The sequence below is a fragment of the Megalobrama amblycephala genome, unplaced genomic scaffold (assembly GCF_018812025.1).
Source record: "Megalobrama amblycephala isolate DHTTF-2021 unplaced genomic scaffold, ASM1881202v1 scaffold419, whole genome shotgun sequence".
NCBI lineage: Eukaryota > Metazoa > Chordata > Actinopteri > Cypriniformes > Xenocyprididae > Megalobrama > Megalobrama amblycephala.
This window is the reverse complement of record NW_025953368.1, coordinates 34,182-53,418: the sequence shown is the minus strand read 5'-3', so window position 1 is coordinate 53,418 and position 19,237 is coordinate 34,182. Positions and strand designations below refer to the sequence as shown.

The following is a 19,237-nucleotide window of genomic DNA, read 5'->3' as shown; positions in this document are numbered from 1 at the left end:
CACCAGAGGGGGAAAGTCCAGGGGTCAGAAAGTAAAAGTCCTGCCATATTTTGCACCCATTGAAGCAGTTTTAAAGTTAATGAGATAATTAAGTGATTAATTGAGTGATGATTGACCATTATTGAAGACACCTGATGATAACAAGCAGAATCACCAAAGGAGAAAATCACAATTTTTAAGTTACCATCATGGAGATGAGTGTTTGTTTTAGTTGAGCTCTTGACCATTGACTCTTAATATTAGATTTGTTTGAGCTGCTGTAACTGAGTTATAACAGCCAGACAAGCAAAGAGAAAAGATGATCAGGTGTTGGTTATGTTTTCACATAATCATTATTTGATCTGAACTCATTTAGAGCCCAATCTCTGAGTTAGATTTACATTACTGATTACAGCAAATCAGCTTTATCAAATTAATCTGGGGGATTTTGCAAAAGGTGTTCTGATCAAAAAAACAAAAAATATTTTCATTTAGAAACACAGACATCAAGAATCATCCTGTGAATCTCAACAGTGGTGGCCATCATAAAGCATGTTGCAGTGCATTCTGGGAGCCACCAATCAAAATTCATCATTGGCTCCCATCATGCATCGCTGCATGAATAAATTATGAGCTTAACCGGTTAACTGTCACGGTCCCAGCTTCACTTATTACTAACCAGACTGACTTTATTTCTGTCACACGTCTACAAAAGTTGTTATTGAGAATTAACAGAGGTTTAGATGTTGATGATTTGTTGAAAATAATAGTTTTGTTTGATGTCACCGTGATCGAGGTCAGTCTTTGCTTTAGTTAGGCAGTTTGACTCTTTACTTTATTAGTGTTAGTTTTTCTCTGGTTGTTGTAGCTGTTTGTTATGGCAATAATGAGAAAATATGATCAGCTGCTTTTTGATAAAAAAATAACTGTCATGTAGTGGCTTAATTTACTGATATAAGGATTGAGCTTTATATGAATAAAATGTTAAGTTTGTGTTGGCTCTCTTCTAAAAAAAAAAACAATTTTAATCAGAAAAGCTGAATGAGTTTTAAAACACATTGTACACTAAACACTTTAAAACTTCCTCACACACAGACATCAAGAATCATATGAATAAAAGCATATGAATCTCAACAATGGTGACATGCTTCATGCCACAATGCAATCTGGGTGCATCATACAAAAAAAAAAATAAATAAATAAAAAGCATGTCACCATTGTTGAGATTCATAGGCTGATTCTTGATGTATGTTTGTGAGTTAATTTCATAGTTAAAAGTGCTTAGTGTACAATCTGTTTTAAAACTCGTTCAGGTTTTCTGACTAAAACTGTACTGGATCTTTACGTGAATTACAAAACACAATTTGTGAGATATCGCTCATATTAAAATTATAAGTTATAATATCAGTGAATCAAGCTACTACACAATGATGATATTCTTATCATGAAACATCTGATGTATTTTCTCTTGCTTTTCTTGCTATAACTAACTCAGTTACAGTAACCAGAGAAACTCTAACATTACAAAGACAAGTCAAACTACCCAACTAAAGAAAACACTGATCACCATGATGGTAACATAAAAATATAAATAAATAAATAAATTTCAATAAAAAAAATCAACAATAAAAAAGCCTCTCTTAATTCTCAATAAGAGCCTCTGTATATGGAGTTGTTTAATCCTCTGCTGAGATCTTGAGAGATTTAATGTCTTTTATCTAAGGCTACGGATGAAGTCAGTTGTAGTTCTAATGTTTTTGTTTTTCTGTTGTTTCTTTTTCCTTCGTTGATTCTGCTTGTTAACAGCAGCTATCTTCAATAATTCTCAATCATCACTTAATTAATGACTTAATTATCTCATTAAATCCAACACTGATTCAGTGTTACATTAGTGTGTAGTGTTCACTCTGAACAATGTTCTTTTCATCTGGGCTAAACCATGTGGGCTCTATATGGGTGTGCTGGCTGGGAGGCGTCCCACCAATGGGATCGTGACAGTTAAGAGGTTAATTGTCTTAGTAATTTCCTTTATTCTCACTATTTTATTTTTTTCAGTTTTTCTGTGACATTTTAGTAGCTTGTTTTCTAATGTTCAGAGTTGATCTGTTGATCAGAATATGTTGCTTGTCACCGTTGTTGAGATTCATACGCTGATTCTTGATGTCTGTGTGTGCCTAAAAAAATGTTTTTGTTTTATTCAGAACAACTTTTGTGAAACACTTTGGATTATGTTGAAAAAGCTGATCTTTTGCGGTAGAATCACAGTGCTGCTGTAATCAATAATGTAAATCTAACTCAGAGATTGGGCTCTAAATGAGTTCAATGATTCAGATCAAATAACAATTATGTGAAAACATAACCAACAACACCACCTGATCATCTTTACTGTTTGCTATCTGTTACAACAACTCAAACAAGATCTAACATTAAGAGTCAATGGTCAAGAGCTCAACTAAAGCAAACACTCATCTTCACCATGGTGGCTTAAAAATTGTGATTTTCTCCTTTGGTGATTCTGCTTGTTATCATCAGGTGTCTTCAATAATGCTCAATCATCACTCAATTAATCACTTATTTATCTCATTAATGCTTCAGTGGGTGGAATCAAAATATGGCAGGACTTTTACTCGTTGACCCCTGGATTACCCACCTCTGCATCTAATCCTCTGGTAATTCTCAGTAACAACTTTTGTTGATGTATGTCAGAAATAAAGTCAGTCTGGTTTGTAATGTGAAGCTTGTAATGCTGTTTGTGGAGTTGTTTAATGACATTGGAGCTTGACAAACAATTTTGTGTTTAGACATCAACCTGATTTTCATTTTCAAAGTTTTGACATCTATGGGTGATGTTGAAGTCCACATCCAGTGCCCGATGGGAAACTTCCCTCTAAAAACTTTATACGTTTTTAAATAATGTTACCCTACCTTTTTAGGAGAATATTCTGTTTTATTTTGAGTTTTATTTCAAAATAAAACTTGCCACTGAAAACATTACCAGAACATAGCATAACGTTCTCAAAACATTCTTATAACAATCACATTTCTAGCTAGTTCTGTTTTGTTTGTTGTTTCAGTCAGATGTTTATTTATGTTTGTTCCTGATGCAGAAATGGATCAAATCAAGAGAAAATCATTGAAGGAAGGGCAATCTGTCACTTTTTATCCTGGTGAAATAAGAAAACCAAATGATGTGATGACGTGGTATTTTAATGATACTTGTATTGCTGAAATCTCTGGAGATCAGCGTAAGATCTGTACAGATGATCAGTGTGATGAGAGATTCAGAGGAAGACTTCAAGTGAATCAGACTGGATCTCTGACCATCACAAACATCAGAAACACAGACTCTGGAAATTATACACTAGAGATCATCAGCAACAAATGCAGCATCATGAGCTTTAATGTTCCTCTTATTGGTAAGTATATAATTACTGGCTCACTTCCCATATAGCAACATTGTTTCTGCCCTAATCTGGCCCACATCTGGCACATGTGGCATGATGATCTGGCCCACATGCTGCACTGAATTACGTTCCTTGTGTGGGCCGCTTCTGTTTGCCAGATCTGAGCCACAAGCAAGCCACAGCAATACACCATGTCAGCCAAGAGCAAAAAAATAAAACTCCTGAACTGGACCTTATCTGAGCCACAAAATCTGTGTATATTAAGTATAGAGTGCTCTCAGCCTTAATAAGCCTGTTAACAAGCAGAATCATTAAAGGAAAGAAGAGAACAGAAAAAGAGACGAGCAGAAACACAAGAACTACAATTGACTTCAGCCGCAGCCTTAGATGAAATCAACTGAAGATGAAAGACAAACAAACAGCATCACCAGCTTCACTTATTTCTAACCAGATTGACTTTATTTATGTTAGAAATGTACAAAAGTTATTTTCATTTGAAGTCACCATAATGGTGAATAGTTGTTCCATTAGTTGGGCTCTTAACTATTATTATACATTTGCCTTTTCTGTCTGATGTGAAAGTCTGTTTCTTAAACACATTTGCAGTAGCAAAGAAAGCTAAAGCAAAACGACATCAGGTGATGATGGATGTCTGTTGATGATTTTGTGGGCATCATGAAATGACCTGATGTCATTTGAATCTAATAACTGTGTTGTGCTATTGATACATCTACATTACAAACTCTATGTTACTGCAGCAATCAGAAGATTTTAACAGACATAAGCACTAAATATTAGTCTGACACACACACAGACATAAAGAATCAGCGCATGAATCTCAACAATGGTGACAATCAAAAGTAGGATGCATGCTGGGTACCAGCATAGTACAAAACTCCCAGCATGCATTGCAGCATGACACTTTTGATTGTCACCATTGTTGAGATTCATGCGCTGATTCTTGATGTCTGCATGTCATCATATGTTAACTTTTAGTTCTCATGTCTGTTAAAATTTAATTGTTAAGTTCAAAAGACAAAACCTTGAGCAAACAACCATCATTTCGCTCTACCTTCCTTTTGCTACTGATACCTTTTGCTTTGTGTTAAACAATCTCACTTTCACAGCAGCTAGAAAATACAAACTTATAATAAGAGTGAAGAGCCCAACTAATGGAACAACTATTCACCATTATGGTGACTTCAAATGAAACAGAGTTAAAACCTCTGTTAATTTTCAATAACAACTTTTGTAGATGTCTAACATAAAAAAGTCGATCTGGTTAGTAATAAGTGAAGCTGGGAATGCTGTTTGTGGAGTTGTTTAATCATCCTCTGTTGAGATCTTGAGAGATTTAATGTCTTTCATCTTCAGTTGATTTAATCTAAGGCTGCGGCTGAAGTCAGTTGTAGTTCTTGTGTTTCTGCTCGTCTCTTTTTCTGTTCTCTTCTGTCCTTCAGTGATTCTGCTTGATAACAGGCTTATTAAGGCTGAGATGACTCTATACTTAATATACACAGATTTTGTGGATAAGGTCCAGTTCAGGTTTATTTCTTTGCTCTTGGCTGACATGGTGTATTGCTGTGGCTTGCTTGTGGCTCAGATCTGGCAAACAGAAGCGGCCCACACAAGGAACGTAATTCAGTGCAGCATGTGGGCCAGATCATCATGCCACATGTGCCAGATGTGGGCCTTCATAATGTTGCTATGTGGGTTATAGACCCATCAGGCCAATTCTTCAGTCATTTTCAGAGACTATGATTCATAGCAACATATTTTTGCATTGGGGAAAAAAGTTATAATGCCTGTATTTTGTTTATTAACATTAAACTACAGTAAAATATATCTATATGTTGTCATGAATTTCTAAATTTATAACAGATTTGAAAAACTGTTTTCAAGACATTGTGGAAATGAATAAAATAAGTTCTGTAGAAAATATTAATTTTTACTCATAATTTACTTCCTTATTTAACTGATTAAAATGATACTCAGTTGTGTGTGTGAACTTTAAAATGCTTGACTGGAAAGTCATGAAAATTCTCAAATGATTTGGTCAGAAAGTGTAAAAACCCTGAATCTCTGAATCACATGATGAATGAGCATTTCCTTCATGGAAAACATTTATTTATATTTATGCTACATTTATTTTTGTTTAATTTCTTTTTTTTATTTTAATACATTTTAATTTTTTTATTGCTCATGCATCTCTTACAAGTATTACCATTGCATATAAAATGTGCTATATAAATATCTTGCCTTGCCTTGATTTAAGTGTTGGCTACAGATCAGACTAATGACTACATCCCTCTATCCACTACAAATTCACATGTAGAAACTCCAGCACTGGATCAACCTGGTATAAAGGAAAAATTTGTTCTCATATTTCCACTACTGGCCATGGGCGCAGTGATTTGCTGTCTCTACTGGAAGTCTAAACAAAAAAGTGTAAAATGTAAGTAGCAATTTAATTTTCTTAATCATTTTTTAAAATTTGCATGCTTTGCAGCCTTTTGTGTTACTGACCATATATGTGTGATGTAAACAAAACTGTAGCTATGTTTCCATTCAAAGTTGCGAATTTAACTTGCTCACAGAATTGGAACAATGCATAAAGGATTTGCAAAGCACCTCCCACATAGAAGGCAACGTTCTTGTGACCTTGCGCAGCATTCCCTAAAACTTTACAGAACATTAGGGACGTTCCTAAAACGTCCTCTTTTGATAATGAGAATGCTGCAGTTCAATGTTCCTTAAATGAGTTTAGGGGAACGTTCAATTTTGGTTATTTATGGTCACATAAGAACGTTATAAAGAGGACATATGGGATGTAAACAGCACATTCCCACATGGTCAACTGTTGGTTATATAATAACGTTCACAATGTGACTTTAGGGGGATTTTCTATTTTGGTTATTTTATAGTCGTGCGAGAACATCAGGTCCGCCTCCGGCCGGCGCCATAAATTCTACTGTCAATCAGTGGATCCTGAGCGGACCCATGCAGGAGCGGAGCCAGGGGTGGCCAGGGTCACCCTTGGCCTAAGCTTGGCCACCCCTTTGGCCACCCCACTCACAACTGCTGTTTCTGTCTACTTTTTTGTTGACAAGAATTACGTTTATTTAATCTCTTTAAGACCACAAAAAACGGGAGATTTTTCAGTCAGTTCTCAGTTCGCCTCAGCACCAGGTGCAAGTCAGACGCGTGTGGAAATGATACAGGTGCCAAATGAGCTTCAGCAGAACAACAGTGAACGGCGAACATTATAGCTTACGTCAATGTTTCTCAACTGGTGGGTTGCAAGACCGCGCACTTTTCAATCACACACAAAAACGGCGCGCTGTAGGCAGAGGTGGGTAATCCAGGGGTCAAAGAGTAAAAGTCCTGCCACATTTTTATTCCACCCACTGAAGCATTAATGAGATAAATAAGTGATTAATTGAGTGATGATGAGCATTATTGAAGACACCTGATGATAACAAGCAGAATCACCAAAGGAGAAAATCACAATTTTTAAGTTACCATCATCGAGGTCAGGGTTTGTTTTAGTTGAGCTCTTGATCCTTGCCTTATTAATATTAGATTTTGTTTGGGCAGTTTTAACTGCATTAAAACCAACCAGACAAGCAAAGATAAAAGATGATCAGTTGTTGGTTATGTTTTCACATAATTATTTGATCTGAATCACATAATCAGATTTACATTATTGATTATAGCAACACTCTGATTCAACAGCAGAAAATCAGCTTATGCAATACAGAATTTTTTTTTTTTTTTTTTTTTTTTTTTAAGTTATTTAAAAAAATATATATTTCAGGCACACACGGACATCAAGTATCAGCCTGTGAATCTCAACAACGGTGACAACCAACATATTCTGATCAACAGATCAACTCTGAACATTAGAAAACAAGCTACTAAAAAGTCACAGAAAAACAACAAAATTTTAATAGTGAGAATAAATGAAATTACTAAGACAATTCAGCTCATAATTTATTCATGCAGCAATGCATGATGGGAGGCATGGATGAATTTTGATTGGTGGCACCCAGAATGCATTGCAACATGCTTTATGATGGCCACCACTGTTGAGATTCACAGGATGATCCTTGATGTCTGTGTGTTTAAATGAGCGCTTTTTTTTTTTTTAAATCAGAATGCTAAAAAAATGTTATTGATAAAGTTGATCTTGTGCTGTAATCAATAATGTAAATCTAACTCAGAGATTGAGCTCTAAATGAGTTCAGATCAAATAATGATTATGTAAAAACATAACCAACACCACCTGATCATTTTTTAACTTTGCTTGTCTGGTTGGTTTTAATGCAGTTAAAACTGCTCAAACAAAATCTAATATTAAACAGTCAAGGGTCAAGAGCTCAACTAAAACAAACCCTGACCTCGATGATGGTGTCTTAAAAATTGTGATTTTCTCCTTTGGTGATTCTGCTTGTTATCATCAGGTGTCTTCAATAATGCTCAATCATCACTCAATTAATCACTTATTTATCTCATTAATGCTTCAGTGGGTGGAATAAAAATATGGCAGGACTTTTACTCTTTGACCCCTGGATTACCCACCTCTGGCTGTAGGCTATATCAAATTAAGCGCAAAAGAAACTACGAGCATGCAACGTCGTAGTTCTGTCATCTATTAAGTCATGAAATAACCAAAAAGGCGATTAAAGCTGCGTTACAACTTTGCATTCATGTGTGTGTCCATTTGAAACAAAATAAATTAAAAAAATTTTTTTATAAAGTTAAAGAATACCTGACTATGCCACTTTGGGAATTTGAACTGCGGCCTGAATTATAGGGGAAGACTCTCCATTAATAAATGGCTCTTAATCTACACATCACACTCACATACCAAAATAAAGACCCCAGTGCACGCCAAAGACCACAGCACACAATGAAGAAACACCACCACCATCTAAAGAGGAAATTGTCGACCCTGGTCAATAGAGGGCAGCAGCTCCTAGAGAAAACTCTCAAACATGCTCATCTTCAGAGGTGTATAGTGCAGGGGTCAGAAAGTAGAAGTCCTGCCATATTTTTCATTCCACCCACTGAAGCAGTGTTAAAGTTAATGAGATAAATAAGTGATTAATTGAGTGATGATTGAGCATTATTGAAGACACCTGATGATAACAAGCAGATTCACCAAAGGAGAAAATCACAATTTTTAAGTTACCATCATCGAGGTCAGGGTTTGTTTTAGTTGAGCTCTTGATCCTTGACTATTTAATATTAGGTTTTATTTGGGCAATTTTAACTGCATTAAAACCAACCAGACAAGCAAAGTTAAAAGGTCAGGTGGTGTTGGTTATGTTTTCACATAATCATTGTTTGATCTGAACTCATTTAGAGCCCAATCTCTGAGTTAGATTTACATTATTGATTACGGCAGCACTGTGATTCTACAGCACAAGATCAGCTTTATTAATCTAATCTGAGGGATTTTGCAAAAGGTGTTCTGATCAAAAAAAAAAAATCACTTTCATTTAGAGACACAGACATCAAGAATCAGCGTATGAATCTCAACGACGGTGACAAGCAACATATTCTGATCAACAGATCAACTCTGAACATTAGAAAACAAGCTACTAAAAAGTCACATAAAAACAGAAAAAAACAAAAAAGTGAGAATAAAGGAAATTTCTAAAACAATTAAGCTCATAATTTATTCATGCAGCAATGCATGATGGGAGCCAATGATGAATTTTGATTGGTGGCTCCCAGAATGCACTGCAACATGCTTTATGATGGCCACCACTGTTGAGATTCACAGGATGATTCTTGATGTCTGTGTCTCTAAATTAAAGTGATTTTTTTTTTTATCAGAACACCTTTCGCAAAATCCCTCAGATTAGATTGTAAAAGCTGATTTTATGCTGTGGAATCACAGTGCTGCTGTAATCAATAATGTAAATCTAACTCAGAGATTGGGCTCTAAATGAGTTCAGTGATTCAGATCAAATAATGATTTTGTAAAAACATAACCAACACCACCTTATCATCTTTTAACTTTGCTTTTCTGGTTGATCTTAATGCAGTTAAAACTGCCCAAACAAAATCTAATATTAAAAAGGCAAGGGTCAAGAGCTCAACTAAAACAAACCCTGACCTCGATGATGGTAACTTAAAAATTGTGATTTTCTCCTTTGGTGATTCTGCTTGTTATCATCAGGTGTCTTCAATAATGCTCAATCATCACTCAATTAATCACTTATTTATCTCATTAATGCTTCAGTGGGTGGAATAAAAATATGGCAGGACTTTTACTCTTTGACCCCTGGATTACCCACCTCCGGTTGCTATGTGGGAAATAGTGCAAAAATTGCAAATGCAAGTACCTTTATGGATCTTGAGAAAGAAAATGTCATTGCTCCCTATGCAGGCCTCACTGAGCCATCGGATTTCAACAAAAATATCTTAATTTATGTTCAGAAGATGAACGAAGATGAACTTACGGGTGTGGAACATGAGGGTGAGTAACAAATGACAGAATTTTCATTTTTGGGTGAATGAACCCTTTAAGCAAGATACATTTACAGTATGCATTAATAAGTTATTATTTTTCTAGTGCTTCTATGGTTATATTAACTTTTATCCAAATGTTATCTTAAAGGGGACCTATTATGCAAAATTCAATTTTGCATGGTGTTTGGAGATAAATATGATATGGCAACCTTATAGTGATAAAAATCCACCCACTCCTTTTTTTGAATCCCCATAAATCATAAGCAGTGTCTCAGAACAAGCCGTTTCCAGATCCCTGGCAGTGTGATGTCACAACAGTCACAGGCCCCGCCCACGAATGTTGACAGACACTGCTGTTTGAACATAGAACTGCCCTGATCGTGTTCCAGAGGTGGGTAATCCAGGGGTCAGAGAGTATTTTTATTCCACCCACTGAAGCATTAATGAGATAAATAAGTGATTAATTGAGTGATGATTGAGCATTATTGAAGACACCTGATGATAACAAGCAGAATCACCAAAGGAGAAAATCACAATTTTTAAGCCACCATGGTGAAGATGAGTGTTTGCTTTAGTTGAGCTCTTGACCCTTGACTCATAATATTAGATCTTGTTTGGGCTGTTGTAACATCTAGTCAAGCAAACAGTAAATATGATCAGGTGGTGTTCTAACTCTCTGGTGTTCTAAAATCTCTGAGTTCAATTTACATTATTGATTATAGCAGCACTGTGATTCTACAGCAGAAGATCAACTTTATCAATACAATCCGAAGGGTTTCACAAAAGTTCTAAATGAGTTCAAGCCAAATTACAAAGATTTTTTTAATTATTTGTCTGGCTGTTATAACTCAGTTAGAGCAGCTCAAACAAATCTAATATTAAGATTCAATGGTCAAGAGCTCAACTAAAGCAAACACTCATCTCCACGATGGTGGCTTAAAAATAGTGATTTTCTCCTTTGGTGATTCTGCTTGTTATCATCAGGTGTCTTCAATAATGCTCAATCATCACTCAATTTATCACTTAATTATCTCATTAACTTTAACACCGCTTCAGTGGGTGGAATGAAAAATATGGCAGGACTTCTACTTTCTGACCCCTGGACTATACACCTCTGATCCTGACAGGGGAGAACGAGCTCTTGAAGCTCCGCCCTCTTAGGCCGATCACAGCAGCTCATTTGCATTTAAAGGGCTCACGCTGAAACGGCTCGTTTTTGCTCAACCACTAAAAGTGCCAACTTTAACATGCTATAAAAAATGATCTTTGATGTATTTTGAGCTAAAACTTCACATACACACTCTGGGGACATCAGAGACTTATTTTACATCTTGTAAAATGGGGCATAATAGGTCCCCTTTAAGACATTCACATGTATGCACAACAAATATCAATAATTGCCAGCTTTAACTATATTATTTTGATCTTCTCTGTATGTAGTGAAAATAATGACAGTTCCGCTGATAAACCACAAACATCTGATGCTACAAACTTCAGTAACACTGACTGCAACTTCATGCAGCTTCTCACCTTTTGTTGTGTTGTTGGTTTACACAGCGCTGAATGAGTTCTGTCTTCCTGTGTCTGAACTGCATTAACAATAATCACAGGTGTTAAAAGAACAAAGGTTGCATTATTTGTTTATTGAATTCCTTACCTGATTTTTTACATTTCCTGCAGATGCAGCAGATCCCAACCACAGCTGCAATCACCAGCAACAGAGATCAGCACTATGTTAAATAAAAGTAGACGCTGATCTGTAATTTACAAAATCTGTCCATCTGACCTTGAATAAGACTGAGATCTCAGTAATGATTTATTTTAAGTCAAAAACAGCTCAGCTGAATAAATAATCACTGCACAGCAAAATCCCCAGAGTTAAATCAACTCCACTCTTTTACATTTGGTCCCTCTCTAAATAGTGTTAAAATAACACTGAAGCAGAGTTAAAGTTAATGAGATAATTAAGCAATTCATTAAGTGATTGAGCAATAATGATAAACACCTGCTCTTAACAAGCAGAATCACTGAAGAAAAGAGAAAGAACTAAAAATTGTTAATGAAAACAGCATTACCAGCTTTACATTACTAACCAGACTGACTTTATTTTCAAACATCTACAGAATTGAGAATTAACAGAGGTTTATTGGTCAAGAAAAGAAAATGAAAAAAGAAAAGAAAAGAAAAGAAAAGAAAAGAAAAGAAAAGAAAAGAAAAGAAAAGAAAAGAAAAGAAAAAAACGACACCACCATGATGAAGATCAGCATTTGCTTAAGTTGGGCTCTTGACCCTTGATTACATTTTTTTTCTGCAACAATGTGATGTTGTTGTAAAGCAGTGAGGTTAGTGCTCTACAGTGAGCAGATATTAGCTGCTTTTATGTGATGATGTAGTTGTTGTGAAATTCTTTGGTTGCATGGGTCCAAAACAACTGTTCATATATTTTAGTTTTGTTTTTCCAGCCCTGTGAAACTTCAGCATGAGGAGAGAGAGAAATAAAAGCATTGCAGCAAACAGACATATTGAATAATTTTAAAACCGTGTAGTGCATAAACTTTTTTGAACACAGAGACATCAAGAATCTGCATATGAATCTTAACAATGGTGATAGAAAAAAAAAAAAAAAAAACGCTTCATGCTGCAATGCATGCTGGGTATCACCATAGGACAAAACTCCCATCATATATTGCAGTATGAATAATTATTGTCACCACTGTTGAGGATTGTATGCTATATTTTCATGTATAAGCCTGGGGCCGTATTCACAAAACATTTTATCTTACCTCTAAGAGTTCTCCTAAATAGCAGTAAAAGTTCTTAGCTAATAGTTTTCTCTTAAAACCTGTTCACAAAGCTGCTGAGACAAACTTGAAGTCTTAAGCTAAGAATAAGGGCGGGGTTGACCTAGTTGCTATGGAGTAAACACACAGTGATTGGCTGATGGGGGAGGAGTCAGTGATTTAATCACAGAAATATTGTAGAATGAAGTGTCATGTTTCCTTATTAAAATAAAGGTTTAAAAATACAAATGTTGCCCTATTCAAAATAAAATGTTGCCATATTGTTGCCATAAAGGTTTTAAAATATAGGCTAAGTGTCACTGATTAAACTAGAATATACAGTTAAAAAAAAAAAATAATAATAATAATAATAAATATATATGATATATATAAGATATATATATGTGTATGTGTATGTGTGTGTGTGTTTTTTTTTTTTTTTACTCTATTTGATCATTTGTAAGTGTGAACTAATGAAAACCACTGCCACAGGTAATCAGACAATCTTTATTTATTTGTTAAAGATTTTTTTTGGCGTCTCATCGTAGATTCAAATCTATAAATCAAAATGTATTGCATTTATGAAGAAAAGGTTCAGCACCCAAAGCTCTGTCGCTATTGCCTCAATGGTGTTCAGTGTCTTTGGGTGGATTAGGACTGTTTGTGATTTGGTCTTACCCACGTAGAAGGCAACGTTCTCAGGACCTTACGCAACGTTCCCTAAAAGTTCTCAAAAGGTGATGAAATTTCTGAACCTTTACAGAACATTCGGGACGTTCCTAAAACGTCTTCTTTTGGTAATGAAAGTGCTGCAGTTCAAGGTTCCTTATATGACTTTAGGGGGACGTTCCAATTTGGTTATTTTATGGTCAAAAAAGAACGTTACAAATAGGAGATTTGGGACATTAACAGAACGTTCCCACATGGTCCTCTGTTGATCATTTAATAACGTTCCCGATATGAGTTTAGGGGAACTTTCCATTTTGGTTATTTTATGGTCATGCAAGAACGTTACACAGAGGACATTTGGGAAGTTATCAGAACGTCCTATAGTGATAGTACCCTCAACATTCCCAGAACGTCCTGAATGTTCCCTGAAGGTCCACCAAATAACGTTCCCCAAACCTTAAAAGAACTCTACATAGTGACCGTCTCTGAACGTTCTGGGAACGTTACTAGGTGACAGGTTGTCCTGCAAAAAATTGTACGATCCCAGAACATTCTCAGAACGTCCACTGGTATTAAGAACGTTGTCTAGTAACGTTCCCAGAACGTTTAGAGATGGTTACGATGTGGAGTTCTTTTAAGGGGACGTTTTATGTCCCAAATGTTCTGTAAAATGTCACAATTTTCGTCACTTTTAGACAAAGTTGCACAAGATCTTCGCCTTCTGTGTGTGTGTTTTATAGAAAATAATAAAGTTAGTCACCGTTATAGAGGAGAGCGTTGCTTTAGATGGGCTCTTGATTTTTGCTATTTAATTGTTATTTTTTCTTTGGCTGCTTTAAAGGGATAGTTCACCCAAAAATGAAAATTTGATGTTTATCTGCTTACCCCCAGTGCATCCAAGATGTAGGTGAATTTGTTTCTTCAGTCGAACGCAAATTATGATTTTTAACTGCAACCGCTGCCGTCTGTCAGTCAAATAATAGCAGTGGATAGGAACTTCAACTATAACAGTAAATAAAACTTGCTTAGACAAATCCAAATTAAACCTTGCGGCTCGTGACGACACATTGATGTCTTAAGACACGAAACGATCGGTTTGTGTGAGAAACCGAACAGTATTTATATCATTTTTTACCTCTAAAACACCACTATGTCCAACTCCGTTCAGCTTCCTGTTAGTGAGGTCAAAAAAACGCGTTCTGACGACGGAAGTGATGTCTCGCCCATATACTTCAATGAGCGCGAGACATCACTGCCGCTGTCAGAGCGCGATCAGACCTCACACACCGGAAGCTGAACGGAGTTGGACATAGTGGTGTATTAAAGGTAAAAAATTATATAAATACTGTTCGGTTTCTCACACAAACCGATCGTTTCGTGTCTTAGGACATCAATGTGCCGTCACGAGCCGCAGGGTTTAATTTGGACTGTCTAAGCAAGTTTTATTTACTGTTATAGTTGAAGTTCCTATCCACTGCTATTATTTGACTGACAGAGGGCAGCGGTTGCAGTTAAAAATCATAATTTGCGTTCGACTGAAGAAACAAATTCACCTACATCTTGGATGCACTGGGGGTAAGCAGATAAACATCAAATTTTCATTTTTGGGTGAACTATCCCTTTAACTTTTCAAAACATGTTTGTTACAGCAAAAGATGCAGGAGAAAGTCTGATCAGATGAATTTGGTTGTTTAGTGCTTATGATTCACTGGTTTTCTCCAGAGTCTAAACTATGAGTGTGTTAAATGTCAGTTAAAATATTTTTTAATATTTTATACAGAGTTTTGAGTATTGTCTTTTAGACTCACACAGACATCATGAATCAGCGTATGATCCTCAACAATGGTGACACAAAAAAATTTTTTTTTTTTACTTTAGTAGCTTGTTTTTGTGATGTTCAGAGTTAATCTGTTTATCTGAAAATTTTGTCACCATTGTTGAGGATCATATGCAGAATCTTGATGTCTGTGTGAATCTACATGATGCTGTCTGAATAAATTCTGCATAAGAATAAAAACTTTCAAAGAAGGACAGAATCTAATGCATTATCATATGTCTACATAAAAGAAAACACAATATTCAAAGATCAGTAAATAAGGTCACTCTATAATGATCAAACCAACAACAATGACTAAGCATCCAAATCTAATTGATCATATTTATTTTCTCACAATTTTGTTGTAGTAACAAATGCTTTAGAAAAACACAGTTACAACAATTGGAGAAAATATAAAGTCAAACTGTCAAGGGTCAGGAGCCCAACTAAAGCAAGCGCTTACCTCTGTAACGGTGATATCTATAAATTTTGATAAAACATCAACACCTCATTAAGAAGATTTGTATGAAAGAAACAAAGTCAGAGTGGTTTGTAATAAGTGAAGATGCAGATATCTAGAGAGATCTGGGGCCGTATTCACAAAACATCTTAAGGCTAAAAGTAGCTCCTAAATTGCTGATTTAGGAGAAACTCTTAAAAATAATGGGCGTGTCAGTCCTAATTTTAGGACTCCTAAATTTTTGCTCTAAGAGTATTTCACAAAGCATTTTAGCGCTAAAACTAGCTCCTAAATCTGTGAAACGTTAGGAGTAGTCAAGAGGACTCCTAAATCACTAAGACCAAATCACAAACAGTCCTAATCCACCCAAAGACACTGAACACCATTGAGGGAATAGCGACAGAGCCTTAGGTGCTGAACCTTTTCTTCATAAATGCAATAAAATGCAATGCAATAAAAAAAAAATTGATTTATAGATTTGAATCTATGATGAGATGCCAAAAATTAATCTTTAACAAATAAATAAATATTGTCTGATTACCTGTGGCAGTGGTTTTCATGGGTTCACACTTACAAATAATTTAATAGATTAAAAAAAAAAAAATATATATATATATATATATATATATATATATATATCTCGTCTGTGTATCTCGAGCTGATTAGAAAGACCGTTTGAATGTGTTTCTCCCAAACTTTGTTTATAAAACATAATTTGTCGGTTGAATTCTGCATTCTCTTGAGATGCAGACAACCAAGAGGTGGACAATTAACTGTATAGTTTAATTAGTGACACTTAGCCTACATTTTAAAACCTTTATGGCAAAAATATGTCAACATTTTATTTTGACTGTGGAACATTTTTATTAAAAAAACATTTATTTGAATAGGACAACATTTGTATTTTAAAACCTTTATTTTAATATGGAAACATGACCTCATTCTACAATATTTCTATGATTAAATCGCTGACTCCTCCCCCATCAGCCAATCACTGTGTGTTTACTCCATAGCAACAAGATCAACCCCGCCCTTACTCTTAGCTTAAGACTTCAGTCTATTCCTTAGTAAAAGTTTGTCTCAGCAGCTTTGTGAATAGGTTTTAAGAGAAAACTCTTAGCTAAGAACTTTTACTGCTATTTAGGAGAACTCTTAGTGGTAAGATAAAATGTTTTGTGAATACGGCCCCTGTTATTGTTTAATGTTGTTTGTGTTATCTGAGTTTTATGTGTCACCATTGTGCTGAAGGGTAGCTCCTGTGCTTCAGTCAGTGATGATCCAGAAACACTGATGTTCTGCTGCATGTTGCTTTATTTAAAGACAGTAACTGTGTAGTTGCTGATGCAGTGATACAGCAGTTACATTTAGCTCATGTGTGTGTTTTTGTCAGCTAATGATTTAATGCAAGAGATTTGCAATTTAAAGAAAAGGTTTCATAATATTAATCCAGGAAATACCCGTAAAGAGCTTTAAGTGAAAATAGTTTTTATTTGAACAGCCACTTTTATTAGTCAAGTTTTTGACAAGGGCAGCGGGGACGTTCTGAGAACATTTCCAAATAAAGTATGGTTCCCTAAACGTTCAGAGAATGTCTTGAATGTTCCCTGAAGGTCCACCAAATAACGTCCCCCAAACCTTAAAAAAACTCCACATCTTGACCGTCTGTGAACATAATGGGAACGTTACTCAACGCCAGTGGGGACGTTCTGAGAATGTTCTGGGAACGTAAAATTTCTAGCGGGGTAGTGACTTAGGAGTCCTCTTGACTACTCCTAACGTTTCACAGACTTAGGAGCTAGTTTTAGCGCTAAAATGCTTTGTGAAATACTCTTAGAGCAAAAATTTAGGAGTCCTAAAATTAGTTCTGACACACCCATTATTTTTAAGACTTTCTCCTAAATCGGCAAGTTAGGAGCTACTTTTAGCCTTAAGATGTTTTGTGAATACGGCCCCAGAACAATAATAGTTGATTCTTCTTAATAGCAGGTGTTCATCATTAATGTTCAATTATCACTTAATTAATTGGTTAATTATCTCATTAGCTCTAACTCTGCTTCATGGTCAGTTTATACTGAAATGCAAACCCAGCATTTTTAACCCTCTACCGCACGCATTATGATAAATTTATAAAAAAAATAATATTTGACTCTTTTTCTTTTCTTAGAATGGCTTAACTTGAAGTGCTGTAAAAAAAAATTTTGGAAAAAAATATTATTTTAAGGTACTTTATGATATGTTGCCATATGGCAACAACGTGCAATAGTGGAAATAACTTAAAATAAGTGTAAGTGTATATAGTTCATATTTTTTCTCAGAAATGTTGTTTGTATTGAATAAATTGGTGCTATTATAAGCTTTAGCAGTAAATATAAACAACACCTTATACTTATTTTCCAACATCTTGTGCTTTTATTTATGGAATTTATTATTTTGCTGAATAATGCTTTATATTCTTTGAATTTCATTACGTTTTTCGTGAATATTATTTAAATTGCAAATGTAGACAGTTAAAAACAAATCTAATACTGTTCATCATGTATCATAAAACATTGACATAAAACCAAAAATATTGTAGTTCATGAAAATTCAACATTACGCAATCTTATGAGAGGAAGGTTATGAACATGAACACCCCATAATCCTTGAAACTTCACCGACACATGTACACATCACATTTGGTGCACTTCACCCTAACAATACACTTACATCCACTTGCACCTGCCTTTTTGAGACACCATGGTAGGCCAGTGGTAGGTCTGGGCCAGTATACTGGCTGTGGTGGCAGATCTCTGATGTTGATTTAATCCATAATATAAATGCCATGGCAGTCCTTGACATACGACTAATCAACATTATATCACTAGCATTAATGTTGTTATTGTTACAGCTTAACAGACTGCAGCTGGCCTTTGCTAGCTATCTAACCTATTATAATAATGCCATTCCATTATTGTGCAGTGTTGTCATATGGCAACACAGACATTTTATCGATTTACCAAAAACTAATTACATAATTTTTTTTTTGAGTGGTGAATATGTCATCATACCTTACCTGAGATGATGTTAACAATTTTTTTGTGAATGTGACATGGGCGGGTCCTTGTTTGTTACTGACGTTTTAATTTGCTTTCAGCAACTACCGACAAGAGACGGCAGTCTGTCAGAAAATCGCGCCACAGAAAAAAAAAATGCATGTCATGTGACTCAACCAAAGCACATCATTGGCTAAACTAAGGTCTTCTCTTACCAACAAAAAAAAACTAGAATGTTCTGTTAAAGAGACAGTGGCAAGGAAATGAACACAAAGTGTATGTTGCCATATGGCAACACTATGCGGTAGAGGGTTAAACTAAAACGAGGTCTGCAGCATTTTCTAAAGTCTCCATTTTCGAGGTTCGTAATCTAAATAACAGGCGTAATCGTAGCAATTGTACTCTGAACAGAGTTGATTTAACTCTGGGGATTCTACTGTGTACTATCACCACTTTCGTACCTGAGTGAATCTGGCAGACTTGAGTGATGTTGAGATGTTTGATCTGGTTGCTGATGGGATTGTTCAGCACACAGCTGTAGGTGTTTTTATCCTGATATTCCACCTCCAGAGGTAGAGAGAGACTGATGCTGAGATCAGACACACTGATGCTGG

At 35.5% G+C, this 19,237-nt stretch overlaps 1 protein-coding gene and 1 long non-coding RNA gene across 2 annotated transcripts in view; one reads left to right on the top strand and one right to left on the bottom strand.

Annotated features, from left to right (window-relative positions):
- LOC125261506 overlaps positions 1–12,730 on the top strand; it is a 24,478-nt gene extending 11,748 nt beyond the window's left edge. Inside the window, exons 3-6 of the mRNA XM_048180061.1 lie at positions 3,087–3,395; positions 5,719–5,838; positions 9,784–9,873; positions 11,547–12,730. Of these exons, the coding sequence (XP_048036018.1) occupies positions 3,087–3,395; positions 5,719–5,838; positions 9,784–9,873; positions 11,547–11,605 (578 nt within the window). The 3' untranslated portion in view covers positions 11,606–12,730. The remainder of the gene's footprint in view (positions 1–3,086; positions 3,396–5,718; positions 5,839–9,783; positions 9,874–11,546) is intronic.
- The window catches only part of LOC125261508, a 19,821-nt gene extending 584 nt beyond the window's left edge, over positions 1–19,237 (bottom strand). Inside the window, exons 1-3 of the long non-coding RNA XR_007183327.1 lie at positions 19,085–19,237; positions 11,524–11,596; positions 11,397–11,455 (exon numbers count right to left, since the gene is read on the bottom strand). This is a non-coding gene — a long non-coding RNA (uncharacterized LOC125261508). The remainder of the gene's footprint in view (positions 1–11,396; positions 11,456–11,523; positions 11,597–19,084) is intronic.